Source organism: Euwallacea similis, chromosome 35, assembly GCF_039881205.1.
Source record: "Euwallacea similis isolate ESF13 chromosome 35, ESF131.1, whole genome shotgun sequence".
Lineage (NCBI taxonomy): Eukaryota > Metazoa > Arthropoda > Insecta > Coleoptera > Curculionidae > Euwallacea > Euwallacea similis.
This window is the reverse complement of record NC_089643.1, coordinates 300,492-318,981: the sequence shown is the minus strand read 5'-3', so window position 1 is coordinate 318,981 and position 18,490 is coordinate 300,492. Positions and strand designations below refer to the sequence as shown.

The 18,490-nt window shown below is 34.7% G+C and overlaps 2 protein-coding genes across 2 annotated transcripts; one reads left to right on the top strand and one right to left on the bottom strand.

Moving 5' to 3' along the window:
- Positions 1–3,070: 3,070 nt before the first annotated feature.
- LOC136418416 (cytoplasmic aconitate hydratase-like) lies at positions 3,071–16,302 on the top strand. The gene is made up of 16 exons (XM_066404477.1): positions 3,071–3,286; positions 4,094–4,186; positions 4,242–4,408; positions 4,460–4,605; positions 4,661–4,865; positions 5,549–5,743; positions 5,855–6,026; positions 6,087–6,304; positions 11,084–11,281; positions 11,710–12,049; positions 14,150–14,314; positions 14,365–14,554; positions 14,685–14,850; positions 14,909–15,031; positions 15,086–15,265; positions 15,812–16,302. The coding sequence occupies exons 1-16, from the start codon at positions 3,280–3,282 to the stop codon at positions 15,929–15,931; spliced, it is 2,685 nt and encodes an 894-aa protein (XP_066260574.1). The 5' UTR covers positions 3,071–3,279; the 3' UTR covers positions 15,932–16,302.
- Positions 16,212–17,964, bottom strand: LOC136418431 (dynein regulatory complex protein 9-like). Its single transcript, XM_066404501.1, has 4 exons — positions 17,841–17,964; positions 16,812–17,472; positions 16,623–16,754; positions 16,212–16,574 (listed from the first exon to the last, which is right to left on the bottom strand). The coding sequence occupies exons 1-4, from the start codon at positions 17,849–17,851 to the stop codon at positions 16,362–16,364; spliced, it is 1,017 nt and encodes a 338-aa protein (XP_066260598.1). The 5' UTR covers positions 17,852–17,964; the 3' UTR covers positions 16,212–16,361.
- Positions 17,965–18,490: the final 526 nt, after the last annotated feature.

Genomic DNA, 18,490 nt, shown 5'->3' with positions numbered 1-18,490 from the left:
GTGTACGATTTTAAGCAGGTTCTACCCACCACCGACACTTCTTCATACAAAGTCATTAAATTGGAATTTATTGACGGTTATTAATGCCTCAGTCTTTTTGGCCTAACTTACAGTTCGTACTTACATAGCAGCAAACACGCCCATCGTTGCCCAATAAAAGTGTTAATAGGTCGAAGTGGAAAGGATTTTGTGTTTGCCACATTATTCTTAAGTAGTAGTACTACTTCAAATTAGGCAAGTATGCTAGTGTGCAATAATTGAAATTGGCACTTGCTTGAGTAAACAATCGTGGGTCCTGCGATAATAGAAATGTTTAGGGCGAATGGTATAATAGGACTGTAATTAAATAAAAGGCCATTAATTTTTTTGCGTAGGGGTAATAAGGAGGTATAGAAAATGTGCGATTCGTTATGTAAAGCTATATTTATATGTTCATTGTGCCGATGGCGTATCATTAATGTGGGATTCTTAGGTCAAGTAGATCTAACCCTTTTGTACATATGTGAACTTCTCCAGTTTTACTATAAAGTCGAGGCACAATCGGAAGTCTTTGAGTTGTAAATAATGGTAGTGCCAATGCTGTTAATTAGGTTAGGTCTATTAATTTAAGATGGAAGAGTTGTGAGGGGGCTGATGTTGCCCCTGTAGGACGCCTATGTATGTCGCAACCTGGTTAGAAGTATTTTCGTCAATTAAGAGGGTTTCGCAATCGTTATCTTCACGCGATTTTGCTATTTTATGATTAACGTCTAACCACCCTTTGTCGGTACTTGTGGGAAAGGATGGCCGCCCTTTGTCGGCGCGGATGAGAAGCGCGGTCGCGCTTTGTCGGCATCTCTGTAGATGTACCGACAAAGTGTTATCAGTACCACGGTAACGACTCAGGTGGTGTCATAAGTTGGTAATTGCTTTCTAGCCAGGGTACGACACTGTGTTAATTAACCTAGTTTAGTACTTAAGAGCGCCCCGAATCTGGAAGGCTCTCTTTCTTTCGCGTGGCTCACCAGCACTATTATCCGCAAGCAAAGTCATAAGTGTATCCGTTAATATCAATAAACCCTAGACAACTTTAGAAAAACCTACATTAATGTAATACTGTACACTTAATTCATTTTACAAAAATGATTTTATTAACATCATTTTGACAATATGGTGAATACAATTTACATATATTTTCTTAAGTTATTTTCTAAAAAGGCTAAATTTTAATTTACGTGAATTGGCTAATTGATGAAATATCTTTCCACTCTTTAGAATAATAATTTTATGATTAGAAGTAGAAGTAAAATAGGTTTTTCAAGATATGCAGATCTACAAAATAAAAAACGAATGGTTGCAATTCTACACTGATTCTGATTGAAAATACCTTCTTCTTGATTAATTTTTTAGTAAATTAAAAATGCTCAACGTGAAACCATTTTATAATACGTTTAATAATTTAATTTTTACCGAAAAATGGTCATTAATAAATATTAATTAATTAGATATGAATATTACAGCAGTTGAATGTGATGGGCATTCATGTCGAGTATATGCAGTTGCTTACTAAGTTACGATTTCATTTTTTTTAAATTCAGTTATCTTCTGCAACAGCGATAACAGAAATATAGTAGAACTCAACTATAACGAACCTTCAAAGGACTTGGCCCGTGGTTCGTTATATGCGGAGGTTCGTTTCAGGCGACTGAGGAAAAAAACTGGTTGATTCAAAATTTCTGTCTTGACCAAATGCCAAATTATAAATTTTTTCGTTGTAGTAAATAGGTATATGTTAAATGAAAAAAACAACAACAAAAATCTTGAATAAAATTAAAGTTTAGGTGGAAAGAAAGTCCGTAATTTGACTTTGCATATTGCGGTTTTTCAATATCTCTTGAGTTATTTTCTTTTGTAAAAAATCGGTCGCATTTAAAAATTTGTTACGATCTTCAAAGCATTAAGGACCTCTTGAGTTGTGGAGATTAAACCTTTATCATTCTTGTCAACTTTCTCTTCACCACTCGAAACTTGGGAAATTCGGCAAATTCCATGTATTCATGAATCATATCATATTCATTTAAGTTTATTTTCTCAAAATCAGAAATGTGCTAGTTTTTGACTCATTAGCTTAAATACAATTCTGTTTCTTCCCAACCAAAGCATAAACAGCTATGAATTTAAGAAACGACTGACGCTAACTGGGTACACTTGAAGAGTGAGTGGTTAAGGGTCTAAACTAAACCTCATCATATATAAATTAATTATACACAATGATTACTCGGTATTTTATACTTCTAATTAATTTATATTATAATTCTTGTTTTATTGCGTTCAACAATGATGCTGCTGTGAGCGAGCTTTGAGGCAGCTTGCTCACAGCAGTACCCCCTGACGGTTCGTTATAACCAAGCTCAAAGCTCCAAAAAATAATAAATATGGTATGTTATAACCGAGTGTTAGTTATATCCGAGTCTGTTATAACTAAATAAAAATACATTAGCTTCATAGGTATTTCGACGGGACTTCTGTTCGTTCGTTATAACAGAGCGTTCGTTACAGCCGAGTTCCATTGTATTTACGGATATTTGTATAATGGTTTTGCCTAATTAAAGTCCCTAGTTTATAACAAAAACACAACATTATACACAAATTACACGAATAATTTTAAATCAATTTCAGATCGAAATTAAATTAATTGATGGCCAAGTCAGTTCTCCAAGATTTGTGGACCTATAGTGGACCAATAACTCTGAACAATATTGAATCTTTTGGCACGTAAAAATGCTTAAATATTTAACAATAAGTTTCTTAATATATTTTCAATGTAGCAGAAGATTTTTGTTAATAATTATTATCAATTATTTGAATATACATTCACAAATAAATTGAATTTGCCTTATGGCGGGTATGTGTGGTTGCCAGTTAAATCAGTGATTGTAATTTATATATTTGCGAATATTTACTGACCCCGATCGTGCATTCCTCCTTGTCTACCTCTACAACAAAAACAAGGATAAACTAAATCGACCTTCTTTCGATCAAGAACAACTTAAAATTGACACAGACACTGACACATGAGGTCAAGTTATTTACATTTCTTTATTGCCTTTCGGGTGAAAGGAACCTGATTAACTTTATCTCAAACTTTCGTGTAAAAACCTAATTAATAAAGATAATTTCCAGTAATATTGTTTAGTAACCGACCGTGGGTCACCTCGAGAGTGTTGTACGACGGTCGGGTGCCTTAATCAACTTGCAAGAAGAAAATTCTGGAGCTACGTGACTTCAATTTGGTGCACCATGGCTGGTAAGTACTTGGGTATCCTTCGTTTTAAATTGATTATTAATTTACCAGATGCTTAATAACCATGATAATTAGATTCTTTTGTGAATAATATACGTATTGAGCCTGGATTTATGATTCTGAAACGTGACAAGGCATGTTAACTTTTGCAAGTAAACAACGCAAAAAAGTTTAAGGTGATTAGTGTAAGCACTTACTGATGAGCCTATTGACCATATTCCAGTGTACTTGAGTCTATAGACTCTTGAATTTGGCAAACAAAACTTTCAGAGTTCCACTATTAGTAATTTTCACAAATTTAAGCTCTGTTTTATGCTGCACTGGTTGTAATCTACAAATGCAACAACTCAATTTTGGATGGTTAGCCAAAGAAAACTAACTGTATTTGAAGAAGTTTCAGTTCATAAAGTTTTTCAGTTATTCTTTATGGCTTTGCTAACTGGGTTTATAAATTCACCCTAACATAAATAAAAAAATTAAACCAGTTCAAATATACTGGTCAGTTTATATATTTATAGTGATTTGTAAGAAAGCTTCACGGAATACAGCTTCTTATGTTGTGTCAAGTACAATAGACCTACTTCACTTCTGAAAAGCTTAAAGTAGGCCTCTTACAAATGAGATTTAACCAAGTAGGTATTTCTAATGTAGCTTATTAAACTGTGACCTCAAATGGTGATTTCCACGAATAATTCTCATCTTGAGTGTAGGAATTATTAGTAAATTAATAAATTTTCCTGTGGTTATGTGTTTCTTATTTGTTTTAATAAACATCTACACATTTTATGATAAACTTTTGTGTTGTTATAGGGGATAATCCATGTAACAAGTACTTAAAAACCTTGAGTATAGGTGGTAAAGAATACAGCTACTATGACATATCAGCTTTAGGAGAGAAATATAGTAAGCTCAAACATAAAACTTCCAATTGCTCTTAAATAAACTTGTAACTTTCTAGATCATCTCCCTTATTCCATCAGAATCCTGCTTGAGTCTGCAGTCAGGAATTGTGACAATTTCTCAATAACTGAGCAAGATGTTCAGAATATTTACAATTGGGAGATTAATCAGGCTTCTGAGGAGGGTATTGAAGTGCCCTTCAAGCCTGCCAGAGTTATCTTACAGGTACAACTTATGATTCTCATTAAAATAAATCAAACATACATTTTTTAATAGGATTTTACTGGGGTGCCTGCAGTGGTAGATTTTGCAGTAATGAGAGATGCTGTTAAAGACCTTGGAGGGGATCCTCAGAAAATCAACCCTGTCTGCCCAGCAGATTTGGTTATTGACCATTCAATTCAAGTAGATTTTGTTCGATCGTGAGTAGGATAATAAGTAAGCTAAGAGGCGGTAAATTAAACTTTTGGGATTTAGTGAGGATGCTTTGCAAAAGAACCAAGACTTGGAATTTGATAGAAATAAAGAGAGATTTATGTTCTTGAAATGGGGCGCCAAAGCATTTGATAATATGCTGATTGTACCCCCTGGGAGTGGGATAGTACATCAAGTGAATTTAGAGTATTTGGCCCGAGTGGTGTTCACTGGGAAGGATACGCCAGTATTGTATCCTGATACTTTGGTAGGTGCCATTTACTACCACTAAGTATTTCCTACTACGTAATATACTTGAAAATATGAAAACATATTTATAAACAGGAGCTTGTGTGATGCTGATAGCTGGGTTATCAGTTATGTTTTCTATGTCATGCATCTTATGATTAAGATAAAACTAGTTTCTAAAAAAATAAAATGTTTTTGTTAAAAGGATGGAGTAACATTCTTGCAAGCAGTGCCAATGGCTAAAGGCCATTTTATCAATTTCACGGCAGATTCGTTCCTTTTAATCATTGTTACTGATTAATTCTGTGTTGCTGTGGCAGAACCTGATGAGGCAAAGCCTATTGACATATCATGTAATCTCAATGATTTATTGATGTATAACACCTATCCATGATGACCTTCATATACATGAGTTATTGACAGATTGGGTTCTGTTTTGGTACCACAAAATTAGGAAGTTAACTTCATTACTATCATTCTTGTAACAAAATTGCTGTTGTCTGATTTGTTTTACATGGACATTTCAACTTATTGCAACATATCTTTTTTAATGTTTTTGAATATCCTAATGAAGGAATTTCAAAGCCTAAATGAAATAATCTTAAACACTATTTAAGTTTTGTTGTTATTTGCATGTGTTGTGTGTGTGCAAAATGTTACTTAACATTGTCATTTTATTAAGAATGAAAATTGTCTTTGCAGGTGGGCACAGATTCTCACACTACAATGATCAACGGTTTGGGGGTTTTGGGTTGGGGAGTGGGGGGAATTGAGGCCGAGGCTGTCATGTTGGGACAGTCCATTGCAATGCTGCTACCGCAGGTAGTTGGGTATAGGCTACATGGGACTTTAGGACAATATGTTACATCAACAGACTTAGTACTTACTATAACCAAAGTAAGTTATAGTCAGTTGGTTGAAGTAAACAAATGAAGCAACGTATATGCTAAAACAACTTAAATTTTATCAAAAAAATTCGATATCAAGTGTTTTTTTTAAATTTTCCAGCACTTAAGGCAATTGGGAGTTGTGGGAAAATTCGTTGAATTTTACGGACCAGGGGTTGCAGCTCTGTCTATAGCAGATAGAGCTACAATCTCAAATATGTGTCCTGAATATGGAGCCACTGTCGGGTTTTTCCCAGTTGATGAAATGTCTCTGGCGTATTTGAGACAAACAAGTTAGTATAACGGATCTAAAGAGAGAATTGATGAATAAAGACGTATTTGTTTGACAAAAGATCGGTCAGAGGAGCAAGTGCTACTTATAGAAGCCTACTTAAAAGCCACTAAACAGTTGAGGAATTATTCTGAAGGGGATGATGGCTTGGTGTTTAGCCAAAATGTCGGTCTGGATTTGGGAACTGTGGTGTCATCTGTGAGCGGTCCCAAGAGGCCTAATGATAGGGTGTCGGTATCAGATATGAAGAGCGATTTTCTGACCTGTTTGACCAACAAGGTAGGTTTCTGTTTATTTTTCATTAATGTTTTCTTATACATGTAGAAGGGCAATGCAATAGCATTGCTGTTTTTTTACTAAAGAAGTTCCAGACAAGCAATAAATGTATTAACTCAAATTAGGATTGTATTTTAATAAAGGATCTGTCTAATTGTAAAAAAGTTACAGAAATGTGACAACTTTATTTGAACTCTATTTGAGATCCAATGAGTAGTAAAAAATTATTTGGAAAGAATGGAAAAATAATGTAAAACGTTCGGAATTGATCAGCTTTACTTGAGATTGTCATCTTGTCTTGATTTGTCATCTCAAAATTGTGCCATTAACATAACAGATGCATAGTCATTTTTGTTTCAAACATGCTTAATAATGAAAGTCTAATTTTTAAATTCAAAGGCCACTTCGAACCGCTCAAAATTGAGACAATGAATGGACGAATTTGTTAGACACTTAACTATCACAATATTTTGTAATAAGTTAACATAAAAAACCACTGTTTAAAATTCTTTGTCGCAAATTGATGAAAGCATTAATGCTTAGAGATTTGAAATTTATTGTTTCTCATTTAGCTTCAGTAATGCAAAAAGCAAATCAATATGGAATGAAAATTAATTTAAGAATATTCTAGACTGAAATTTGATGTAAACTTTAGGTCGTCATTGTCTTAAGAACTATCGAAGAAAACATATCTTTTTATGGAAAATAATGAAATTGCTCACGGATATAAAAATGATTGAATTTAACGTATGTAATTAAGTTCTGTGGTAGAAAAAAATTCCATGAATCTCCGTATATACATATTTCATACTATACGCAATACTGCACCTCACCTACTTGAGATATGAGGTTGAATTAATGATGGGAAAAATTTTAAGAATTTCTGATCTGGACCTTTGACACAAATTTGCCTTCGTCCAACTGAATTTTTTTCAAAATTGAAGCTTTAATGGAAGGATTATTGATACTTAGAAAAATTATTAGTAGACGCAGTCTGAAGTGATTACTTTAGATATCAAACTTTAAAAATGAATAAAAAATTGGTAATTTTGTCTATCTCATTTACCACCACTATTTCTATCAACCTATGGTTTAAATTTAATATTACATTTCGCGTAGTTTAACAACAACGTTTTTTACGACATAATTTCGTAAACAGAGATAGGAGATATAACATACGTCTCTACTGCAGTCAAAGTTTTTTTGTAGGGGGGTAGCATTAATGTCATAACTTTTGTTTTCGGCTAAACTAATAGACAAGGATGGCAATATAATGTGGGATAAGTGGCACTGAGTATAATTCATGGGATTGGCACAGTGGTTGTAAATAAGATTGCCAATAAAGCTCTGTAAAAGTACTAATTCCGTGAAAATGGTGTTTTTTAAGAAATTTTTCTTAAAAGGCACCACTTCCACGGATTTGCTATTTCTACGGAAACTTGAATTTCTGAAATAAATTCAGGTTTACAAAAAAAGTTATTCTGATTGGATGGCTCATTTGTAGTTATAGGAATTATATTCCTGCCTGTATCTTTCAATTAGAGAGCCAGAGCAGACAATGTTGACAGACGTAAATATCAAGTTTGAGAGGCCACTGCAGACACCTTAAGCAGATACTTTCAGTCGAGCACACATAAAGTCGTGCAAAGGATAAACGACAGTTATATTTGACTAAGCCATGGCAGACACTCCAACGTGTTTTACTCTTACAGTTTAAGTTCCTGCTGCCTGGTACAACAAAATTTTAACAGGCACCGGTGTCCGTTCTGGCTTTATGAATTAAACCTGAAATAAACATCAGTCTCTGCAGAGGCGCTCAATGTATTAAAAACATGCTTGAACTTCACATGAAATAAAACTTAGTCTTGAACATACAATTATTGTTCTTCTATTTTCGTAAATTTTACACTTTCTAAAAAATTAACACTATATCAACACTACCAAAAAATTAGTTCTGGTAAAAACTTTGTTCATCGTGTAGCCATAATCACGCCCGGTGGTGAATTGTTATCAACAGCACCGGACCGGTTATAACTGGCGAGGAACAATATATCAAAAATCAGAGTCCATCTGAAGACATGGCGACTACATTTATTCCTTGAAAATCTAGCTTTATGAATTACCAAGGCGATCATAAGCCAGAGAACCAAAGAGCGATTATAGTGCACTTTTCCCATACTCCTTGATGCATCTGCAGGCTTCCTTCAGGATGAAGTGTATCGTAAACAATACAAAGCAACTAGAGCTGTGATATAGTTCAATTGATATATCACTTCAATAGTTCCTTAATTGCTTACGTTTTAATTGTTTTGGAGGCTTGAGAGGGTGCCGATTGGTTTCGCCCTATGTGCACCGACCTAAGCTTTACAAGGTTTCAGTAATCGTAAAAGCTAAGATTGGTGCCGGAGGGAAAAAGCAGTTTATGAGGGCTGTAAAGTGGTGGTTATTGGAGTCTGAAGGTTATTTTTATGCTGTTACAAGGCACTAGAATTTGTGACGTCAAGGCAGAGTCAGCAAATTGTAGTTCCTTATAACGTCATAGAAATTGTAAAATTATCCTGCTTGCAGAAAAAGGTCGTTATAACGGGGGTATTACCCGGTGACAGGATTTCAAATGCACTGTTTTCCAAGTGTACCCCCGTATTAACGATCTTCAATAATGGTCGAACTTCGATGACTCAATAATAAAGATTCAAAATGCAGAAAGGTTTCCCACCGATAGAGCACTAATCTAAGCTTTATGAGTATAAAAAAACCATGAAGCTAGTCTGGTGCTTTACAGGAAGGAACCACAACAATATTAAAATTCAATAAACAAACATGCTTACCTTCAAGTGCAATAGCAAAAGTTTTCGAAATTTGTCGTTCAAGAACCCGAACTAGAATTAGACTGGCTGTGCGAATATCTCGAATTTATTCGCTCAACCCTTCGACGGGTGGTAGGGAGAGTTCGGGTTTGAGTCGCCAATGAAAAGCCGAGAAAGGTACCTACGTGCAAACTGCCAATATCGATTTGCATGAGGTACCTGGCGACAATAAAATTGCTATCAGGGTTCTTGGATTTTCGTAAATGCCCTTCGCTCGAATTTAAGAATGGTTAGGATTGTATTTTTTATTGGTTCTATTTGTGTTTTTTTGGCGAGGTTGGAGATTCATAAATGGAATTTGGGTGTTTATGTTTATGTATTAGTAATGTATTTGAATGAGAGAATAGAAGCAATGGTTTTAAGAGGAAAATAGGGCAATTTTCTAAAATGGTGTAATTATCAGTGCGTTTTTTTAAACTTCAAGCACCGATTTCGGACATCTCTTGGAAGTCTTATAAACACTGTAGACCCCCAGAATCAGGCAAAAATATTTTAGTTTTTGAGATTCTGACTCGATTCTAAAATAACCGGAACAAATGTATTTTTCCAAATGCATTATTTCAAGAACTTAATTGAGGTATCTAGATTCAATACAGCATCCAAATATATCAGTCGATTAGACTGTAAAAGAGCTTCTGAAAAATTTAAAAATTGTACCCACAAAGTTTCTACTTTTTGGCGTTTTTGAAATTGTGAGTGCGAAAAAAATACTTAAACTAATCGCCTCTTTGAGCTCTACAGGCTTACATAAATCGGATTATAACGTCTCTTTCAGGTGCCGGGTTCCCCAACACATCTCAAATAAGTAGCTCTGGGGACCTCTATAAGTATACAAAAATCGGATTATAATACTCTTTTAGTTTCTAAGATAGGGGGCCACTTTTCATATTTATTTTCGCGAAGTTGAGTGTATTTAAAAATGCATTTCCTTGAAATGTTACAAAATAACTCAAAGTAATTATATCAGTTGGCGGTATAAGCCTGCACAAACGAGGTTGGAATGTCTTTTAGTCTCGAAGATAAGGGGTTACTAATGTAGGTTTATCATACTGTATTTTCAAGACTTCTAACGTTGAAACGAGATGCCCAGAGTCAATAAAGGTTGCAAACAACTAGATTTAAGTAAAAAACAACACGTCACAGTTTAAATAATTTGAAAATCCATTTAACGAAAATGTACAAAGGTATAAACGTCCTGCGTGACATAGAAAAGAGAACAACCAGTAATGTGTAATGGTTTTATTTAAATCATTCCAATGGTTCAGAAAAACTTTGAAACATTTAAAAAACCTAAAGAAGAATTGAGCTTGAGTTTTCCAAAAATTTCTAAGAAGCAGCTAAGAAAACCTTCCAAAAAGTTATAAATAAATTTATAACTTTTTTGCCTTGTGAAACAAATAACTATTATTGCTCTTTTACGATACTCTTTGAACTCTAACATAGATAACACTTGCAGCGAGATAAAAATAAAGATATGTTTTTCTATGAAATTTGCGTATCACAATAAAGAATCAAGACCTAGCATTATCACGTGATTCCAGCGAAAGAATGTCCATTAGAGTGTTGTTTTGTTTGCAAATCATTAGAAAAATATTCTTTTAAATGCGGCAATAAATCTTAAAATTTTACTATTATGAAAGAGGTACTTAAAATGCCATTTCTAAGCCCTTTAACTGCCCAATTATGTATAATTACTGTAATCCTTCAGTTAATGGCTATTGACTAAGTCGGACCATTAGACCAGGTACATAACCAAATGCAAAGAAGCTTTGATAATGGGTTCCATTGAATTTTCTTTTCTAAAAGTTAAAAGCAACATTTCTTTATGTAGTTTCTATTAAATTTGGAATTATACGGGTTAATTGATAGGAAATACCAAGAGATGAGTGAAATGCAACATATAATGTGCTTACAGGTTGGCTTCAAGGGTTTCGGCATTCCAGAGGCAAAACTGGGCACAAGAGCTAAGTTCATGTACGATGGGAAACAGTATTCCATTGGACATGGCAGCGTTATCATAGCAGCAATCACTTCTTGTACCAACACTAGCAATCCCAGTGTCATGTTGGGAGCTGGTTTGTTGGCCAAAAATGCCGTCGAAGCTGGCTTAACGGTAAATATAAGGAACTACCTCTAAAACCCCCAAAATTTAACGTTAACTCTAACGCCCTTCGATTGAGCCAAAAAGCCCCAATATAGAGAGATAAAAAGTTATCTTTTACCTTTGCGCTCCTGTAATCCTTTCCGATGAGACATCTCCCTATAGGCATACAGTAGGTACTTAAAGCAGAATAGAGGGGCTTCGTTTTGATGCCCTACTTACATTTGTATATTTAATAACGAAGTTAGAGGGCTCCAAATTCAGATATTTTCCCGATATTTCTTTAATTCTATTGAGAACCATAAAACTTATTCTCTATTTTCATTTTGTTTAAGATTGTCTCTTCGTTTCGTATTTTTAGATTCGTTCACATATAATTTCTTTCTTTTCAATCGTTTAGTTTTCCACATTATAAAATAACTCCTTTTCTCTCAATTGAGGTGGCCCCTTACGTGAAAACGAGCCTCTCTCCAGGTTCCGGTGTTGTCACCTACTATCTCCAAGAATCAGGAGTAATTCCACCCTTAGAGCAATTAGGGTTCAACATTGTGGGCTACGGCTGCATGACCTGTATAGGAAACAGTGGTGGATTGGATGAGAATATCGTGAATGCCATTGAGCAGAATGACTTGGTTTGTTGCGGGGTGTTGTCAGGGAACAGGAATTTCGAGGGCAGGATCCACCCAAATACCAGGGCGAATTATCTGGCCAGTCCACTCCTGGTGATCGCTTACGCCATTGCCGGGAGAGTGGATATTGATTTTGAGACTGAACCTTTAGGTCAGTATAAAAAAATTATATAAAACGTAAACAACCATAATTTAATTAAGCTAACTTGATGAAGCTTAAACATGTACTTCTTCCTTTTGAAATGATACTCCGCCTTTATCTCCCTTTGCCATATAATTTACTTTAAGTCTTCACTGTATAATCATTTTAAACGAGTTTTTATTCGAACTTGCGTATCTAAAAAACACAAAATCACTAGAAATTTGGCAAAACGAGTCGCTTATTTAATTCTTATTGGCCTGTAAGATGCAGATTCACAACAGAGTACTGGATGGTCTAGTCATAAATATAAAATTACAGGTAAAAAAGAGTAATATAAAAAATGTTTTGTTCAGTTACTGGTCTCAAAAATTATTCAAAATAGAGAAATTAACCAATTTTTTTCCTAATTTTTTTGAATCATTAGAAAATTTGAAAAATAAGGGGTGTTTTCTTGTTAAAAAGTTTCCTTTTAGAATTTTAGGCGCTTTATAAATTTTCATGCTATAGAAATTCCGAAAAAATCAGTCTTTAATTGAATGCAGGATTTATTTTTAAATTAGGGCCTCAAAATCATATTTCTATCAGTCTTTTAAGTGTGTGCTTGATACTTCCTTGAGGCTGGACATGCGTAAAAAAAATAAAAGAAAGCTTACGCTAATGAAATCTAGAAGCAATCACCAAGTAACATTGTTTTAAAATTAAACTTTATATGTATTACCTTCGCATTGCCTGGTGCGGTTTGTGAACAACGTTACTAAACAAGAAGAATAATCTAGCTTTATTCAAACACCCTGTTGACATTTCGTGAATTTGTGAATTGTTTTCTCACCAGGTAAACCTAAGGATATCCAACTTGGGCTTCTGATGGTCAGATACTTTGAGATTCTTGAATTAGACTCGACAAATAGTCTAGTTCGCCTATTTTTTTTGTCCACTTTTCTATATCTCGAAGTCTTTGTGATGCTCCATCGTAACTGCCCCATCTTTATTTTTCTGAAAAAACTCTGAGCTTACTCCCGACATATATTCTGTTCCTTTCTCATAGAGCTGAGTGCCCTCCTTCACAGCGAGAATCAACGGGGGGAGTTGTGCAATCACTTCCAGTTATCAAATATACTGTAGTGATTGCCAAAGCGAATCTTCTATTTATGGTATTAAGCATATATCTGTACTTCTTGTGTACTAGTGCTCTTTCCCACATTGGGGCCTCGTATAATATTATCGTTGGGATTGAGCTGACCAAAAGTCTCCTTTGACTTGGCCTAATTCTCCCAGTGGTCGCCATGATTTGTGTTAGCGGTTTGCCATTTCTGGGCTTTCGAACTGATTCTTTTAACATGGTCCATGATTTTTGCATATTTTTCTTTCAAGATGCCAAAGTACTTGATAGATCCGCGTGTCTTAATAATGCTGTTTTCTCTCATCAGCCGCGTATTGGGTATTTTTTCTTGATAGCCAGCATAGTTTCCGTGGCGCGACCCTCTATGCTTGTCTGGATTTGATATTGATCCATATTGATGTCTTGGATTGTTTGTTGTGTGTGTTGTGTTGGATATTGATGTCTGTAACCGCGAATTCCTATAGAAAACCTGATCCCTATTATAATTTCTTCGCCACTCGGCGAGACATGCGATTATATAATTCTCGCCAGTTGGCAATGTTGAAAGCGTTCTCCATGTCCAGCATAATCATAACGCGGGATTTCCCATTTCTGAATGTTTTTTTACCTAGTACCTAACTTGAACTAAACTGAAATACGTACTTGTTTTGAAGGTTTTGAGTTCAGACAATCATGAAGTACAATTTTTTTGGTTTCACCCAATTCGAACTTACCTGTGGAGTAACTTTTAGAATTTTTCTCCAAAAAATCCATCAATATTTTAAGAAGTGGATGAGAACTTTCTTTAATGGAAGCCATCCAGATTTCTAGATTTTATTGTACTTGTTACAGCTAATGAAGAAGCTAACCAATTGTTACTTCTACACTACTTATTTGCTACTTTTCGAAGAATCGATTTATTTGAGTTTATTAGATAATTATTGTTCACACATTTGATATCCTCCAATGTCTCATTGGTTTCTTTATTTGACTGATAACTGATATTTCAGGCAAAAGAGTAGATGGCAGTAACATTTATCTAAAAGAAATTTGGCCTACCCGCTCTGAGATTCAGAAGGTGGAGCAACGACATGTAATTCCAGCCATGTTTAAGGAGGTTTACTCCCGCATCGAGACTGGATCTGACAAGTGGCAAACCTTAAACGCTCCTGCAGGTGAATTATTTTTTTGTTAACGTTTACAATTGACTGACAGGGAAATTAAGGTCACCTTTATCCATGGTCGGACGAGTCCACGTATATAAAGAAACCGCCATACTTTAATGGCATGTCCAAAGAACTACCCAGAACTAAAGCCATCACAGGTGCCAAGGTATTGTTGAATTTGGGCGATTCAGTAACTACAGATCATATAAGTCCTGCGGGGTCTATTGGCAGGACGAGCCCTGCAGCCAGGTGAGTGATTTCTCTGTATAAAGAATTTTTTGTAGAGTTAAGAACAAATATACGGCAACGTTACTCAAAGTTATAGTATATATTATTCAAAAATTATTTTATATTTTACTAATCTTGATTTTCAATTTAGATATCTTTCTTCCAATGGACTTACTCCCAAAGAGTTCAATTCCTACGGCTCCAGACGTGGCAACGATGCTGTCATGGCTCGCGGAACTTTCGCTAATATCCGTCTGGTGAACAAATTCATGACCAAACCTGGACCAAAAACCGTTTATCTGCCAACAAATGAGGATGTATGTCTCCTTACAACATTAATAAACACTATAAATAACTTTCCTTGCTTTATTGAAGATGGACGTCTTCGACTGCGCCCAGCGGTACATACATCAACAAACGCCCTTGATAATTCTTGCAGGAAAGGACTATGGATCGGGATCTAGTAGGGATTGGGCCGCTAAAGGCCCTTTCCTTTTGGTAAGTGGTTACGTAAAATTGTAGTAAAATCTTTTCATTTTGTGTTGCATGTAGGGAATTAAAGCCGTTATTGCTGAATCATTTGAACGCATCCATCGATCGAATTTGGTGGGAATGGGGTTGGTTCCTTTACAGTTTTTGCCGGGACAGAATGCGGATAATTTGGGACTTACAGGGAAAGAGACTTACGATATTAACTTACCCAGTGATCTCAAACCTGGTCAACATATACAGGTGAGGAATTAAAATAAAGTTGTAATAGTTTATTTTCCAATAGTAAAAAAACAATTTTGGATCGTCAAAAGTACTCAGGAATATATGCCCGATAGATATACTGCGCATATTTCCGACTGTTTCTGGCGATTTGGAATCAGTTTACGTCTTTTTTGGAACAAGTCTTAAGATATAGTCCATCTATTTCATTTAGTGGTGGCATTTATACAAAACCAGCACTATTTTTTATCTCAGAGCAAATCGATTTTTCAACGCTTTGATATTCAATTATCTATCATAGATAATGTGATATCTATATCTTCGACTATTTTTCAAAGTGGCGGCTAGCATCGACTAATCGAAAACAATGGACGTAGAAAATTATAACTTTAGTTAAACATTTTTACTGTTCATGAATCTCTTTCTGTAATTAGCGGTTTCTTACCAATGCCAACTAATAATAGGTAAGTCAAGTGCAGAGTCATCCGTTTCATCTTCGGAATAATTTAATTTTTTCGGCTTTTTACAAAACTAATTTTTCACTAATTTGTATTATTTTTCTTACAGATAACTGTCAATAGTAGCAAAAAGTTCGAAGTGATCTTGCGATTCGACACTGAGGTTGATCTACTATTCTACAAACATGGCGGTATTTTGAACTACATGATTCGTAAAATGCTCGACTAAATTATGACGTTTTACTAAGAAAAGACTTCTAATAGCATATCCTCTAATAGTTTACGTTTTTCGGGGGTCTTGGGGATTTTTTTAAGCTGCAAATAATAGGATAATTATTCTTCGGTTAAGTATATGGGCCATTTTCGTCACAGAAAAGAGCGCTAATAATAAGTAGAAATCGACTTTTTGAGTAGTTTCTAGTCAGATTGTCATTGTGGTACTTATTTGAACTAATTACTTAACTTTTTACACGGTTTTAGGGCTTTCTTGAGTTACTGCATCGATATTCGATGGATCTGGAGGGGAAATTGATGTAAAAATGTGTTTAGGAATCTGTATAATATATGTCTAAGGCAATAAAATTGCATTTGTTAAAGTTATTCAGCTTTATTTAATTTAGTTTACCCTCGAAAAAATATTATTTCCGGTACATAGTGATTCAAACCTTCCGTTTCTTTTCTTCTACCTTCTTTTTATTCTTTTTTTTTTCCTTTTTCTTATACCTTCCAAAACCTTTCCTTACCATAACTCCCCTCCACCAGGCTTGAATTTTAGTGGCCGCTCTATCCTTTTTCTCCCTTTCCACCCTTTTCTTCTCTTGCTCCTCTTTATGGATTTCATAAGCTTCTATCTCATCATTTCTCATTTTGAACTATAAAAACTTAGAAATAAAAAAAAAATCAAGCATTTTAAAACTGACCTTCTTGAGCATGTCCGTCGTCTTTTTATTCTGAGCCGCGATTGCTTCCCTTAAATTTAGAATTTTCTTACTTAAGGTTGCAGAATCACTTTCATATCTGTATTTCCACTTCTTAATCTCCTTTTGTAACTCCTATTAATTTATTATCAGTAAATTTCCCCATAATAGATGGAAAGTTATATCCAATACCAAGTCAGTCTCATTGTAAATATTGGCAACCTCCAAATGAGCTCTATCCTCCTTGACAAATTCCTGTTTCTTGTCCATAATAACCTCACTGATCATCCTCTCTTTACCTCTCAATTCATAGCAGTTCGTTTCACTTTTCGATTTCATCCACTTCTCCAAATAATTGCTTTTAATATCAGCCTCTTGCATGAAATCCTCAATTTCGTCTTTCAAGTTACCAATTTGTACCATTGCTTCATGAATTTGTTTCCTATATACATCTCTCTCCTCATAATAGCAGTTGTGCAAATTTATGTATTTTAACTCCTTATCGTGGGTTTCTTTAAGTAGTTGCGCTTCCTCGCCTTGAAGCCTCGTAAAAATGTCACTTAAAGCTGCAAGAATTCCATAAGTACCTTTACTAGCAATCTCGTCATAAGTTTTCTGAATTGTTGATTCGATAAACGAACAATCTCTGCGGAAATCCAGCAAATCAACATTATCCTTGGACATGGGAGGAATTACATCGTCATTCTTGATAGTATTGCATTGCTCTTCGATTGTTTGATACTCGACGATTGTTTGGTCATCCTCAGACCAACCATTTATGTATTTCAAAATCGCCAATTTGTCCAAAGCTTCTCTAAGGACGTTTAGTACCAAAGCTTTAGCAAGGTGATTACTGCAAAATGGGTTAAGTTTCAAATTTTTAGCATTTACGCAGAAATAGGTACAATAAATGACACAAGTAATAAAATTATAAAGTGAAAATTTGCAAGTATAGACAGATGGAGAATGAAATTGGACATAAATAGTTATAAAATAAAGTACATAATTAAGTAAATTAAGTAAAAAATGTGATTTGGTTTTGAAATGTGACTCAGTGCTAATCAAATCTCCTTTTCTGCATAATTTCTTCAATTATCTGCTTTATTTTGTGGCTATTTATGTTTAATTTCATTATTTATCTGTAATAATCAGTTGCAATTAATGGAATAACCGCAAAGCAGATTTGTTTTCAAATTTGCGTTTTGTAATTTCTTTACTTACTTTATATTCATTCTACCTACATTTGCGGAACTTCTAAAACTTTTAAACTGAAGCGGTTTTTCGCAGAAAGCATTGTCTTCTATTCAATTAAACTGCAAAATGGGGTTTCTAGGTCTGTTTACTCGGACATGTTATGAGAGAATGCAGGGGTATCGATTGATTAGGGTTATATTATGAGAGAGTAAAGTGATATTGATCAAACATAGGTAATAATGCACCTTTTTGCATGTATTGTGAAGAGGGTTATTAATCAAGTTTATAGGGGGAATAGGTAATTAAGAATTGAAAGAAATACTTTATCTGAATGGGACTATGTTATGCACTAATAAGAAGGCTCATGTTATGTTTGTGTGTTTCGGGTATGTTTTAGTCATTCTTCTTTGTATGCTCTTAATGGAGCTACAGAGTTGAAGAAGCAATTTATCAGTAAGTTGTCTGAGGTAAATTCACGTATTGGCCAATTTAGTGCCTTATGGAGATTTTTGCAATGTCAAGTACATGGTCAGTTACCTGAGGGAAGGCGCAAATGTTAACAAGAACTGCAAAAGTGAATCCGTTTACATTGCTAAAAGGATTTCGTATGAGAATCCGAAGGTGCCAATGTCATGTTTTTTTTATCGAATTTTTCAATATTATCGCCATCAATTCTT